Raw genomic sequence first — 15888 nt, forward strand, 5'->3', positions numbered from 1 at the left:
AGTAATGTCTCTGCTTTTGAATATGCTATCTAGGTTGGTCATAACTTTCCTTCCAAGGAGTAAGCGTCTTTTAATTTCATGGCTGCAGTCACCATCTGCAGTGATTTTGGAGCCCCCAAAAATAAAGTCTGACACTGTTTCCACTGTTTTCCCTTCTATTTCCCATGAGGTGATGGGACCGGATGCCATGATCTTCGTTTTCTGAATGTTGAGCTTTAAGCCAAATTTTTCACTCTCCTCTTTCACTTTCATCAAGAGGCTTTTTAGTTTCTCTTCACTTTCTGCCATAAGGGTGGTGTTATCTGCATATCTGAGGTTATTGATATTTCTCCTGGCAATCTTGATTCCGGCTTGTGCTTCCAGCTTATGACCAACCTAGACAGCATATTGAAAAGCAGAGACATTACTTTGCCAACAAAGGTCCGTCTAGTCAAGGCTATGGTTTTTCCAGTGGTCATGTATGGATGTGAGAATTAGACTGTGAAGAAAGCTGAGTGCCAAAGAATTGATGCTTTTGAACTGTGGTGTTGGAGAAGACTCATGAGAGTCCCTTGGACTGCAAGGAGGTCCAACCAGCCCATCCTAAAAAAGATCAGTCCTGGGTGTTCATTGAAAGGACTGATGCTAAAGCTGAAACTCCAGTACTTTGGCCACCTCATGCAAAGAGTTGACTCATTGGAAAAGACCCTGATGCTGGGAGGGACTGGGAGCAGGAGGAGAAGGGGATGACAGAGGATGAGATGGCTGGATGGCATCACTGACTCGATGGACATGAGTTTGAGTGAACTCTGGGAGTTGGTGATGGACAGGGAGGCCTGGCATGCTGTGATTCATGGGGTCACAAAGAGTCGGACATGAGTAAGTGACTGAACTGAACTGAACTGAACTGGTCTGGGGGCTGCCTGAAGTACTGGTCTCTGATTCACCAAAGATCTTGAGGCAGGAAAAAGAGTATAACTCAGATCTCAAACTGAGAAAAAAGAAACTAAAAGTGATGGACAATGGTTATAGAAGCTCAGGAGGCCCACAGATCTATAGATGTATGAGGCAGAGATCACTGGTGGAGAAATATAATAGGCCAACCCAAAGTTCTGAGGGGAAGCTGTGGTGAGACTCTTGGCAAAATTAAAAAATTTAAAAGCAGCAGTGTATACAGTTCAGTTCAGTCGCTCAGTCGTGTCCAACTCTCTGCGACCCCAGGAATCTCAGTACACCAGGCCTCCCTGTTCATCGCCAACTCCCAGAGTTCACCCAGACTCATGTCCATTGAGTCAGTGATGCCATCCAGCCATCTCATCCTCTGTCGTCCCCTTCTCCTCCTGCCCCCAATCCCTCCCAGCATCAGAGTCTTTTCCAATGAGTCAACTCTTCGCATGAGGTGGCCAAAGGACTGGAGTTTCAGCTGTAGCATCATTCCTTCCAAAGAAATCCCAGGGCTGATCTCCTTCAGAATGGACTGGTTGGCTCTCCTTGCAGTCCAAGGGACTCTCAACAGTCTTCTCCAACACCACAGTTCAAAAGCATCAATTCTTTGGTGCTCAGCCTTCTTCACAGTCCAACTCTCACATCCATACATGACCACAGGAAAAACCATAGCCTTGACTAGATGAACCTTTGTTGGCAAAGTAATGTCTCTGCTTTTGAATATGCTATCTAGGTTGGTCATAACTTTCCTTCCAAGGAGTAAGCGTCTTTTAATTTCATGGCTGCAGTCACCATCTGCAGTGATTTTGGAGCCCCCAAAAATAAAGTCTGACACTGTTTCCACTGTTTTCCCTTCTATTTCCCATGAGGTGATGGGACCGGATGCCATGATCTTCGTTTTCTGAATGTTGAGCTTTAAGCCAACTTTTTCACTCTCCACTTTCACTTTCATCAAGAGGCTTTTAGTTCCTCTTCTCTTTCTGCCATAAAGTTGGTGTCATCTGCATATCTGAGGTTATTGATATTTCTCCTGGCAATCTTGATTCCAGCTTGTGCTTCTTCCAGCCCAGCGTTTCTCATGCTGTACTCTGCATATAAGTTAAATAAGCAGGGTGACAATATACAGCCTTGATGTACTCTTTTTCCTGTTTGGAACCAGTCTGTTGTTCCATGTCCAGTTCTAACTGTTGCTTCCTGACCTGCATACAAATTTCTCAAGAGGCAGGTCAGGTGGTCTGGTATTTCCATCTCTTTCAGAATTTTCCACAGTGTATACAGGGGATTGATAAAGCCATATGAAGACCCACAAAGGATACATTCTCAGGAATGACCTGAACTTAAGCTTCCCCTTGAGCTGGTTTTAAGGCTCAAAACACACACTCTAACTAGTGAAGGACATCACCAGCAGAAAGCCAATGCATAAAGATTTAAAGATGTGGCTGTTTCTTCAAATGCCCAATTTTCAACAAAACAAGTTCTACAAAGAAACAGAAAAACATGGCACAATCAAAGAAAGAAAATGGTAGCAGAAATCATCCCCTGTAAACACAAGCATCAGACATACTAGACAAGGACTTTAAAATAACTTCCTTAAAAATGCTGAAAGAGCTAAAGGAAAACATGGAGAAAGAGCTAAACGCTATCAGGAAAACTGCATATGAACAAGTTAAGGGCAGGAGATAGAAATTATAAATGGGAACCAAGCAGAAAATCTGGAGCTGAAAAATACAGCAACCATATTGAAAATGTGAGGATTTTGTGCAACCAATAATATTTAAAACAAAAAAAAATCCAAATTAAAAACATGCAAAGGGGGCTTGCCTAGTGGTCCAGTGGTTAAGAATCTGCCTGCCAATACAGGGGTCACAGGTTCACTCCGTGGTCCAGGAGGATTCCACATGCCATGGGGCAACTAAGCCTGTGCACCACAACTACTAAAGCCCACTTGCTATAGAGTCCATGTACCACACCACTATCGTGCTCTAAGCCTGAGTACCACAACCACCAAGCCTGTGTGCCCTAGAGCCCATGCCCTGCAACAAGAGAAGCCACCATGATGAAAAGCCCTTGCTCAGCTAGATAGTAACCCCTGCTCACTCAAAACTAGAGAAAGCCCATGTGCAGTAATGAAGATCCAGTGCTGCTCAAAATAAAATACATTAATTTAAAATGTACAAAGGATCTGAATAGACATTCTTCCAAAGAAGGCGCACAAATGGCTAGTAGGTATATGAAAACATGCTCAACATCACTAATCATCAGGGAGCTGCAAATGGATATCACACCTGTTAGGGTGACTGTTACCAAAAAGAAAAAGGATGTATTGGTAGAGATGTGGAGTTATCTATTGCTGCAAAACTATCACTCCAGTATTTAGCAGCTTAAAACAAGAAACATTTGTCTTACACAGTTTCTGAGGATCAAGAATTCTGAAGAAAGGGACAAGCACAGACAGAGACAGAGGACACATATAAGTTATGTTAAGAGTGTGGTTCAAAGCCCCAGTCATCTACCAATTATTACACCTCATTTCCCTTCACACCAAGCACTCTGCCCCCCTGCCCCCAGGTATCTGTCATGACTGGAAAACAGTGGAAGAAGATTACTGAGCTAGGTTCACATGTGGAATGACTCAAATATGTGTACAAACCACAGACTGACTGTTACTGAACTATTGGCCCACACTGGCTGGCCTCAAGGAAATTCTCTAAATGGGCAGAGATTCAGGCATGACACCTGATCATCCACTTTGTGTGGAAAGAAAAGTAGCCTGCATAAGATACATTGTATATGAATTACAGAGGTTTTCAAATGGCTTAGCTTGTTGGTGATTTAGTCACTAAGTCATGTCCGACTTTTGTGACCCCATGGACAGCAGCCTGCCAGGCTCCTCTGTCCATGGGTTTCTCCAGACAAGAATACTGGAGCGGGTTGCCATTTGCTTCTCCAGGAGATCTTCCCAACCCAGGAATTGAACCCAGTCTCCTGCATTGCAGGCAGATTCCTTCCCAACTGAGCTGTTAGTCTGGGCCTAAACACAGAAAGAATAGATGATAGATGAATAGGAGGACTGGGCAGGAGGCACTTATGGGAGTGGCATGAGTTGTGAAGGTCTTTGTATCATTTTTATCACCCACTAGACACCAAACAGGATAGATGAGGCACTAAACAACAAAGTAACCAACTGACTTAGAGTTAATGCCCACCATTCTCTGTCACCAGCCTCTCCAGTGTAAGCAAAATTGGCTTCCAACTGGAGGCAGGGATTGAGACTAGGTACAGGTCCAATGGTGTGGGATCCCACCCACTACCTCTGAACTAGCTGTCATTGCTGCCAAATGTCTAAACTGCAAGCAATAGAGATAAGCAGTGTGTCACCAACATGGCACTTTTCCTCAAGGAGACCAACCAGTACTTTGATGACAAATTGATTAGATTAGATCCCTTTCATTTCTAGAGGAGTAGGGGACACCTTGAATAAAGTTAACTTGTATTCTGGGTTAAGGATTTCTCTTTCTTACCTTCATGTCCTCAATCAACCCTCAACTATCTGAAGGCATTGAGAATGGATGGTCAGCCAAATACTGGATTCTTGATAACATTTCATTGAACCAAGAGACACACATAGAAAGAAAAGAAGCCTAGCAGTGAATTCATGACCATGGGACGCCCTAGTTCTATCACCCACTCTGCTACCCAGAAGGTGCCAGTCCCAAGGGCAGTGGAACAGTTTTGTGAAACTGCAGTTGAGACTCCAATTAGGAGATGATATTCTGCCAAAATGGGAAACTTTTTTCAGGATGTAGTTTATATTCCAAATCAATGACCAGTATATCGTGCTTTGTTCGCCCACAGGTATTTACCCTGAGAACAAAATGGCAGAAGTTGAAATGGCTCGATTTATCAAATTCTCAGTTCCCCATTTGGGAACTTTGTTCTTTCTCTCACTTCAAATCAAGGATCTGTGAGTATATAAGTCGTGGTATACAGAATGGAAACATTTCTACCAGGAGACACCGGGAGAAACTCAAACGTAAAGTTATGCCTACCCCTAATTCACATCAGATTTCTGGACTAAGAGGCTAGTAGGCAGGGAAGGTAGTCACCAATTTAGATTAACAGACCCTAATAAGCAGCAGTAGGTAGAGCTGATCTTCCCAGTGTGTTTACATCATTTTTCTCTGCTATCAGTGTTCCATTGGGACATCTCTTAGTTTGCCCTGGCATGATTTTGACTATAGAGAGACATGAGAATTTGCCAGGACCTGAAAAGAGCATGGTGAGTAGGACCCCTGATGCCTCAGGGATTGGGTCTGTATCATTCCTCCTCATATGCAGCCCAGACCAGAAGGTTGAGAGATGCCTAAAATGAATTGTGCAGGAGAGAGATGGTGAGTAACATTTGCAACCCTGAGACGAGCTACAATGGAGGGATCTGTGTGTCACACTAGATCACACTAGATCACACTAGATCCCACTAGACCCCACTCTAACTCTCTCTTATAAGTTCTCCCTAAAGGAGCTATTCCCTGGTAAGAAGAATTCTTACAAATCAAGTGGATCTGTGTGGCACAAGTGGTGGACTGTAATGGAAGCTCTGATAGGTGTGATGTGCCACCTAGATCTCCCTTTCAGGGCCAAAATAGCAATTCCCAAATGCTGTGAGTTGTGGCAAGTGATAGCTTATAGCCTCCATTAGAATTGACCTAGGTCAAGGGGAACTATTGATAGCTCAGTTGGTAAAGAATCCACCTGCAATGCAGGAGACCCTGGTTCAATTCCTGGGTCAGGAAGATCCACTGGAGACGGGATAGGCTACCCACTCCAGTATTCTTGGGCTTTCCTTGTGGCTCAGCTGGTAAAGAATCTGCCTGCAATGCGGGAGACCTGGGTTTGATCCCTGGGTTGGGAGGATCCCCTGAAGAAGGGAAAGGCTACCCACTCCAGTATTCTGGCCTGGAGAATTCCATGGACTGTATAGTCCATGGGGGTTGCAAATAGTTGGACACAACTGAGCGAATTTCACTTCACTTCACAAGGGGAAATATATCCCCAAAGTTACACCCATCTAGTGAGGGGAAACCTGTATCTATTGACTAATCAATGTGTAGTTACAAAGGTTCCCACTATGGTTTAATTCCAGACATTTCTGAAGAGCCATTCCATCTGCCCACGAAATGACTTAAGAACTGTCTATCATGATTGAACATGAACCTCTCAACAATCAGGCTTCTGTCGCACACTTATGGAGTGTAGTTCTAAAAGAATGCTGTAATAAACTTGTGTGTACACTTGTACCTTGGAACTTCTTTCTCCAGAAACCAGCCTGTGGAGTCCTGGCCCAGGGCCACAGGTGTGAGGCCTTTCACCAAGGCCACTGAGGCAAAGCCAAGAACCAAGTGTCACCTACAGCACTGACTGAGCCCCTTGTAAGCATTGCCAACCCCCCCCCCTCCCTGATCATCACCAGCAGGTTTCCTGGCCCCAAATTAGGCAAAAATGCCCACCCCAATAGTCACCCTACAGTACCCTAACCAATCACCTAATGCCAACCTTGAAGCAGGAATTTTCTTTGCCTTGAGGCTATAAAAATTGGCTACTAACCCACAAAAAGACTTCCCCTGTAGCTCAGTTGGTAAAGAATATGCCTGCATTGCAGGAGAACTGGGTTTGATTCTTGGGTCGGGAAGATCCCCTGGAGAAGGAAATGGCAATCCACTCCAGTATACTTGCCTGGATAATCCCATGGACAGAGGAGCCTGGCAGACTACAGTCCATGGAGTTGCAAGAGTCAAACATGACTTAGCAACTACACCACCACCACCACCAACCCACAAAAACTGTCAACTCTCCCTGGTCTGTCAGAAGGTTGGTCCACTGCATTTGCAGTGTCTTCATTACCTCTGCTCATTGCTCTTAATAAATTCACCCCTTCTGAAATATTCTGTGTCTGGAAATTCTTTTTCAGAAAATCTGAGTCTTTCTGACTCAGACTGCTACAACACAACCCAAGGCAAATGTTAATAATAAGGTATCCATGAATCTGCAGTGAAGCAGCCCAAGTTAGCATGAACATGATTACTTCGCTTTGGGCTGGAACCATATTAAGTCAAGTAGCACTAAAATTTTCTCTCTGATCTTATTGTGATGATAGAAAGATGTTTGATAAGTAGAATTCACTGGATTTGGAACTGACTGAGCCTTGTGTGAGCATACAGGATAGTCAGAAGATATTGTAAAGGCTTTTGACTGGATAACTGGGTGGAAGGGAGTACTATTTACAGAGATAAACAAGAGGAGCAAGTGATAGCAAGAAGTGGAACATCAGAAGAAGACAGTAGTGAGGAATGAAATATTTCCTGCCATATCAGTAAACAAGGCTGTCACAGTCATCAGCAATTAAGCCGGTGAGCCCTGAGGGAATTCAGGAAGAAAAGAATACCTGCCATCTAGCAGCCATCAGACTGTAGCTACTCCATACTGTGAGCCTTGAGAAAGGAAGTTCAGGATGTGAAAACAGGATCAGTTCAGTTCAGTCGCTCAGTCGAGTCCAACTCTTTGCAAACCCATGGACTGAAGCATGCCAGGCTTCCCTGTCCATCACCAACTCGGAACTCACTCAAACTCATGTCCATTGAGTCAGTGATGCCATCCAACCATCTCATCCTCTGTCATCCCCTTCTTCTCCCACCTTCAATCTTTCCCAGCATTAGGGTCTTTTCAAATGAGTCAGTTCTTCGCATCAGGTGGCCAAAGTATTGCAGTTTCAGCTTTAACATCAATTCAGTTTAGTTCAGTTCAGTCGCTCAGTCATGCCCGACTCTTTGCAACCCCATGAATCACAGAACACCAGGCCTCCCTGTCCATCACCAACTCCCAGAATCTACCCAAACCCATGTCCATCGAGTCGGTAATGCCATCCAGCCATCTCATCCTCTGTCATCCCCTTCTCCTCCTGCCCTCAATCCTTCCCAGCATTAGGGTATTCTCCAGTGAGTCAACTCTTCACATGAGGTGGCCAAAGTATTGCAGTTTCAGCTTCAACATCAGTCCTTCCAATGAACACCCAGGACTGATCTCCTTTAGGATGGACTGGTTAGATCTCCTTGCAGTCCAAGGGACTCTCAAGAGTCTTCTCCAACACCACAGTTCAAAAGCATCATTCTTCGGTGCTCAGCTTTCTTCACAATCTAACTCTCACATCCATACATGACTACTGGAAAAACCATAACTTTGACTAGATGGACCTTTGTTGCCAAAATAATGTTTCTGTTTTTTAATATGCTGTCTAGATTAGTCAAACTTTTCTTCCAAGGGTAAGCGTCTTTTAATTTCATGGCTGCAGTCACCATTTGCAATGATTTTGGAGCCCAAGAAAATAAAGTCTGTCACTGTTTCCCCATCTATTTCCATGATGTGATGGGACCAAATACCATGATCTTAGTTTTCTGAATGTTGAGTTTTAAGCCAACTTTTTCACTCTCCTCTTTCATTTTCATCAAGAGGTTCTTTAGTCCTATTTCACTTTCTGCCATAAGGATGGTGTCATCTGCATATCTGAGGTTATTGATATTTCTCCCTGCAATCTGGATTCCAGTTTGTGCTTCATCCAGCCTGGCATTTCTCATGATGTACTCTGCATATAAGTTAAATAAGCAGAGTGACGATATACAGCCTTGACATACTCCTATCTCATTTTGGAACGAGTCTGTTGTTCCATTTCCAGTTCTAACTATTGCTTCTTGACCTGCATACAGATTTCTCAAGAGGCAGGTCAGGTTGTCTGGTATTCCCATCTCTTTAATAATTTTCCACAGTTTGTTGTGATCCACAAAGTCAAAGGCTTTGGAGTAGTCAGTCAATAAAGCAGAAGTAGATATTTTTCTAGAATTCTCTTGCTTTTTTGATGAGCCAATGGATGTTGGCAGTTTGATCTCTGGTTCCTCTGCCTTTTCTTTTCTTTTTCTTTTTTTTTTTTTTTTTTGCATGGCTCTTTTCAGTTTATTGCATGAAGGAGTTACACTAGTCCAAGTTAAAAGCAGACCCCAAATGGTTACATTATACAAGCTGTGAGGTTTTTAAACTTGTGACAAGGGACAGAAGGGAAATTCTACTCATTGCAAGGAAAGCCTCACTTAAGCTTCAGTGAGCCAAAAGCACTTAAAACCCATGAACCTTCAGCTGGTCGTCCTTAGCCAGTCCAATCTCTACCAGGAACTGGCATATGTTCTTGCGCTGGTCACCCTGTAGCTGAATTACTTCTCCATATTCTGGATGTTCAATTACAGTACCATTGCAGGCAAATTTCTTCTTAAACGCCTTCACTAGTTTCTTTTTATCGTAATCATCAGTGATCCCTTGGACAGTAGTAAGGGTCTTCCTGCTGTTTCTCTGTTGAATTCTTATATGGATATAATCCTCAGTGCCAGCAGGAAGCAGATCATCACCCTTACTTGCATCAGCAAAGGGGTCGAAAGAGTGGAGGTTCTGGATAGCGGACATACGATAGGATTCCTTTTCCTCGGTGGAAACGGCCTGCTGAAGGTGGTGGCGGGAGAAGGCGGGCAGGGGGGATGGAGCGTCGGGAAGCCAGGGGGCTCAAGGGGGAGGCTGCTGAGTCCTCGGCGGCGGCTCAGTGACTGGGCCCTCTGCCTTTTCTAAATCCAGTTTGAACATCTGGAAGTTCAGGGTTCACATACTGCTGAAGCCTGGCTTGGAGAATTTTGAGCATTACTTTGCTAGTGTGTTGAGATGAGTGCAATTGTGTGGTAGTTTGAGCATACTTTGGCATTACCTTTCTTGGGGATTGGAATGAAAACTGACCTTTTCCAGTCCTGTGACCACTGCTGAGTTTTCCAAATTTGTTGCCATACTGAGTGCAGCACTTTCACAGCATCATCTTTTGGATTTGAAATAGCTCAACTGTTATTCCATCACCTCCACTAGCTTTGTTCATAGTGATGCTTCCTAAGGCCCATTTGATTTCACATTCCAGAGTATTGCTTTCCTCTATTTCTTTGCATTGATCACCGAGGAAGGCTTTTTTGTCTCTTGTTATTCTTTGGAACTCTGCATTCAAATGGGTATATCTTTCCCATACTCCTTTGCCTTTCACTTCTCTTTTCTCAGCTATTTGTAAGGCCTTCTCAGACAACCATTTTGCCTTTTTGCATTTTTTTCTTAGGGATGGTCTGGATCACTGCCTCCAGGTTCAGTGTCACGAACCGCTGTCCATAGTTCTTCAGTCACTCTATCAGATCTAGTCCCTTAAATCTACTTTTCATTTCCACTGTACAATCATAAGGGATTTGATTTAGTTTATACCTGAATGGTCTAATGGTTTTCCCTGTTTTCAATTTAAGTCTGGATTTGGCAATAAGGAGTTCATTATCTGAGCCACAGTCAGCTCCTGATCTTATTTTTGCTGACTATATAGAACTTCACCATCTTTGGCTGCAAAGAATATAATCAATCTGATTACGGTATTGACCATCTGGTGATGTCCATGTGTAGAGTCATCTCTTGTGGTTTTGGCAAAGGAGTTGCAGGATACTGGCCTCAGATAGCTGAGGTGCATATCAAAGGAATGATTTCAGTGAACTCAGATCCTTTCATATCTGGTTTTCTTTAATTTACAAAAACTTTTGACATTTCAACTACCTGCCCTTTGTTGCAAAACTTCTACATAACCTGGCTCCTCCCCTCACCTCCTCAGAGCAGTTCTCTCAGAGTTACTTGAAGTGCTGTCTCCCAGGCTTGCAGTCCTAAAAACTCCCACCAAATAAAACATAACTCTCAACTTCTGAGTTGGGATTTTTTAAAATAATTTTGCTTATTGTGCTAGGTCTTCAATGCCGTGTGGGCTTTTCTCTAGTTATGGCAAGCGGGGTCTACTCTCTAGCTGTTATGCACAGGCTTCTCATTGCAATGGCTTCTCCTGTTTTGGAGCATGGGCTCTCGGACACATGGGCTCAGTAGTTGCAGCTCTCAGGCTCTAGAGTACAGGTTCAATAGTTGTGGCGCACAGGCTTAGCTGCTCTGTGCCATGTGGGATCCTCCTGGATGAGGAATCAAACCTGTGTCTCCTGCACTGACAGGTGGATTCTCTACCCCTAGTCACCAGGGAAGTTTCACAAGTATTTTTTTAAGTCTACAGTAGGAAGATACATTTCTGTTTCTCCTATTAGTTTGGCCATTCCTGATATCGTCTTTGCTGGCTCTATCTTCTCAATGCTCTACTTAAAATCAGAGTTCTAAAAGCTCATCCTTAGCCTTCTTCTCTTTTCATTTTATATGATCTTCTCTGATGTTCCTGACACTGATAGGTACTTGGTCTGCAGCTATACCTGCTATATAAATGCAAACAGTGACAGACGTTTATTATCTTGGTCTCCAAAATCACTGCAGGATGGTGGCTGCAGCCATGCTATTAAAAGACATCTGCCCCTTGCAAGAAAAGCTGTGATGAACCTAGACAGTGTATTAAAAAGCAGAGACATCACTTTGCCTACAAAGGTCCATATAGTCAAAGTTATTGCTTTTCCACTAGTCCTGTACCTATGTGAGAATTGGGCTATAAAGAAGCCTGGTGTGCTGCGGTTCATGGGGTCACAAAAAGTCAGACATGACTGAGTGACTGAACAACAATTATACCTGCTATGTCTATGGCTTAGACTCACTATTTTGTCTAAAGAAGTGTTTCAAATCCCAAGTAGAAAACCCTACATAGATATCAAAAAAAAAGGAAAGCAAAAATTTGCCTTTCTTTTATTCTGAATTTAGACAATGTCAGTCCAATGCACAAAAAAGAAACTGAGGAGTCGGTTTGATTTCTTCCATTTTCCTATTCCTAAATCCAATATTCAATGATTTGGCAGGTGACCAAGATGGTGGAAGAGGAAGACCCAAAACTCACCTCCTACATGAACACACCAAAATTACTACTAGAACAAATATCTATGAGAACACTCTGAAGACTAGCAGAAAAGACTGTCCACAACTAAAGACATAAAGAAGGAACTACAGCGAGCCAGGAGGAGGGACAGAGACATAATATTGTCAGGATGCAGACCCCCAGATCAGTGAGGGCCTAGGGAGGACTGTCACAAATGGGAGGACTGTCACAATTGTAGAGGTCTTCCTCAAGGATTGAGGGGTCCAACCCCCACATTAGGCTCCCTAGCCCAAGGGTCCTGCACCAGGAAAACAAGGCCCCAAAAACATCTCATTTGAAAACCAGCAGGATTATATTCAAAAGAATCAGAGAGCTGTAGGAGACACTCTGCTTTTAAATGGGGCATGCAACATCTCACAAGCCCCAAGTCCTATCACAGAAGCACAGAGGCAATAGTTTGAAAGGAGCCTGGTTGATCTTGGAGAGCCTCTTGGAGAGGCAAAGGGAACTGGGACTCCCCCCTGGAGACACTGGCAGCAGTCAGTTTGGGGAGCTTGTTCTATTTCAGTAACACTGGAACTGGTACAATCAAAGAATTTTGAAATCCTTCCTGTAGCCCACTGGGAACCTGGCCCCACTCTCCAGCAAGAAGAGGACCAGCAATGGGCAAAGAGGAGCCATATTTCTCCCACCCTACCTCCCTGAGCCCCGGGGCACTTAGAAAATCAAAAGAAGATTTGAAGAAGCAAGTCTCAGAAAGGCAGGGGTGGGGGTCCCTCTGGAGCCCCAAAAGCAGGAATTTGGGAATTTTTATGCTGAACCCATTAAAATGACTCAGACCAACAGTTTACCTTCTGTGCATCTCTTCAGCCAAGTTTAAAATTCCCAGGAGAGAAATGTTTGCTTAGAATGATTCTCTGGCAACCTCATACATATTTCCCATCTGGTTGACCCTAGCTGTGAATGATAAATCCAAGGGCAGGGATATCCCATTTAAGATAGGTCAGTTTAGTTCAAACTTATTCATCCATGGCCAGGAATACACAGCTCTTTTATAAGTAGCCAGGGTATAAGCTCTTTTCTCTCTGAATAAATGTCCTTCCGTCAATTCCTCCTTTTGTTGTTGTTCAGTCACTATATCGTATCTGAATCTTTGCAACCTCATGGACTGCAGTACACCAGGCTCTTCTGTCCTCCACTATCTCCCAGAGTTTGCTCAAATTCCTGTCCATTGAGTCGGTGATGCTATCTAACAAACATCCTCTGCCACCTCCTTCTTTTTTTGCCTTCAATCTTTCCCAGCATCAGGGTTTTTTCCAATGAGTCAGCACTTAGCATCAAGTGGCAAAAATATTGGAGCTTCAACTTCAGCATCAGTCTTTCCAATGAATATTCAGGGTTCCTCGCAGTCCAAGGAACTCTCAAGAGTATTCTCCAGCACCACAAATTGAAAGCATCAACTCTTTGGCACTTCCTCCTATTGGAAGGACTAATACATTTCTGGGTAGTTATTATGATGCTGTATTAACAGGGCAGGAACAGCTTCATTTTCCATGCATTTGGGTTTCATACAATCTTAATGTATTAGAACATTAAAATTCACTTTTGATAGGCTGCTCTTCATACACCAATGGTTAAGCATTTGGCTCTTCTGAGCAACTATTATGAGATGAGATGGTTGGATAGCATCACCTACTCAGTGGACATGAACTTGGGCAAACTCTGGGAGATGGTGAGGGACAGGAAGGCCTGGCATGCTGTAGTCCAAAGGGTGGACTTATAAGTGCACAAACTCTGCTGTATAGTCAAAGATGGTGGTACTGCTGCCAAAATGGAATTACTAGTCTGGTAGGCAATATAATAGTTGCTGTTGCTGTTCAGTCGCTGAGTTGTATCTGGCTCTTTGCCACCTCGCTGGCAAGCTCCAGCAGACAGTGAGGGACAGGAAGGCAGGGCATGCTGTAGTCCGTAGGGTGGCAAAGATTGGCTGGTATGATCTTCTTGCTGTCCAAGGGACTCTCAAGAGTCTTCTCCACAGTTCAAAAGCATCAATTCTTCAGCACTCAGCTTTCTCTATGGTCCAACTTTCACATCCATATATGACTAGTGGAAAAAACACAGCTTTGACTCTATGGACCTTTGTCAACAAAGTGATGTCTCTGCTTTTTAATATGCCTTTCTTCCAAGGCACAAGCATCTTTTAATTTCATGGCTGCAATCACCATCTGCAGTGATTTTGGAGTCCAAGAAAATAAAGTCTGTCACTGTTTCCATTGTTTATTCGTCTATTTGCCATGAAGTGATGGGACCAAATGCCATGATCTTAGTTTTTCGAATGTTGAGTTTTAAGCCAGGTTTTTCACTCTCCTCTTTCACCTTCATCATGAGGCTCTTTAGCTCCTCAGTCCTTTCTGCCATTAGGATGGTATCATCTTCGTATCTGAGGTTATTGATATTTCTCCCTGCAATCTTCATCCCAGTTTGTGCTTCATCCAGCCCAGCATTTCTCATGAATTACTCTGAATATAGGTTAAATAAGGAAGGTGACAATATACAGCCTTGACATACTCCTATCCCAATTTGGAACAAGTCTGTTGTTCCATTCCCAGTTCTAACTGTTGCTTCTTGACCTGCATACAGATTTCTCAGGAGGCAGGTAAGATGATCTGGTATTCCCACCTCTTTAATAATTTTCCACAGTTTGTTGTGATCCACACAGTCAAAGGCTTTAGCGTAGTCAATGAAGCAGGTATTTTTCTGGAATTCTCTTGCTTTTTCTATGATCCAACAGATCTTGGCAATTTGATCTCTGGCTCCTTTGCCTTTTCTAAATCCAGCTTGTACATCTGGAAGTCCTCAGTTCAGGGGCTGTTGAAACCTAGCTTGAAGGATTTTGAACATTACCTTGCTAGCATGTGAAATGAATGCAATTGTGTGGTAGTCTGAACATTCTTTGTATTGCCCTTCTTTAGGATTGGAATGAAAACTGACCTTTTCCAGTCCTGTGGCCACGCTGAGTTTTTTAATTTTGCTGGCATATTGAGTGCAGCACTTTCACAGCATCATCATTTAGGATTTGAAATAGCTCAGCTGGAATTCCATCACCTCCACTAGCTTTGTTTGTAGTAATGCTTCCTAAGGCCCACTTGACTTCACACTCCAGGATTACTTACCTGTGTTTGGAAGATGACGGCTTAACCACACCAAATATCCTTTCCATACTTTTCTTAATATTAATATCTGGCCAGGTCCTCCTGTTTGGCGTCTGGGCAATGCTCTTAGATGAGGCTTGATTAGCTCCACCCCTGCCCCACCCTTCCAGAGACCAGCCTTGCTGATTAGAAATCCTGAGTGTGAGCCCCTAAAAGGTAATTTCTTCACTGTTAGAGCACTGTTTTCCTATTGCCCTGTGAAGTTCCAGGGCTGCCCTGGACAGCCACCCACCGGGCACAGACATATGGAAGAACAGAACCCTCAGAGTCTGCATGTGAGCAAGACATACTGCAACTTCTTGCTTTATCCCTGAGCCTAGATGGTAGTGAAGCCTGCTCCTGATGCAGTGTGCCAGAATGGGCTCCCTGAGACTCCAGAGCACCCAGGCAAGCTCTGCCACAGCCACAGGAGGTCAGGCGAGAGGCAAGGGGCCGGGGATGGGGGTGACATGTGACTCTCTGCAGCATCAATCCTGGATTTGCATCAAAGAGGTACAAAAAGAAAAGATTAACTTTTCTCCCACCACTTCCCAGTAGAGAGGACACACTTTGTTGCTTCAGCCCTGAGAGAGATACTGTCAATGTCCGTATCCTGCAGGGACTTCCTGTCCAAAGGCATCATGCCTGTGTGCTTAGTCACTCAGTCATGTCTGACTCTTTGCGACCCTATGAACTGTAGCCTTCCAGGCTCCTCTGTCCATGGGATTCTCCAGGCAAGAATACTGGAGTGGATAACCATTCCCTTCTCCAAGGCATCTTCCCAACCCAGGAATCTAACCTACATCTCCTGCATTGCAGGTGGATTCTTTATGGGCTGAGCCACCAAGGAAGCCTAAAATTACCATAGATCAGCTCAAA

General features: G+C 43.9%; 1 protein-coding gene across 1 annotated transcript; it reads right to left on the bottom strand.

Annotated features, from left to right (window-relative positions):
- Positions 1–8890: 8890 nt before the first annotated feature.
- On the bottom strand, positions 8891–9450 carry LOC102413749 (eukaryotic translation initiation factor 1-like). The gene has a single exon (XM_044942559.2). The coding sequence runs from the start codon at positions 9424–9426 to the stop codon at positions 9085–9087; it is 342 nt and encodes a 113-aa protein (XP_044798494.1). The 5' UTR covers positions 9427–9450; the 3' UTR covers positions 8891–9084.
- Positions 9451–15888: the final 6438 nt, after the last annotated feature.

Source organism: Bubalus bubalis, chromosome 5 (genome assembly GCF_019923935.1).
Source record: "Bubalus bubalis isolate 160015118507 breed Murrah chromosome 5, NDDB_SH_1, whole genome shotgun sequence".
NCBI lineage: Eukaryota > Metazoa > Chordata > Mammalia > Artiodactyla > Bovidae > Bubalus > Bubalus bubalis.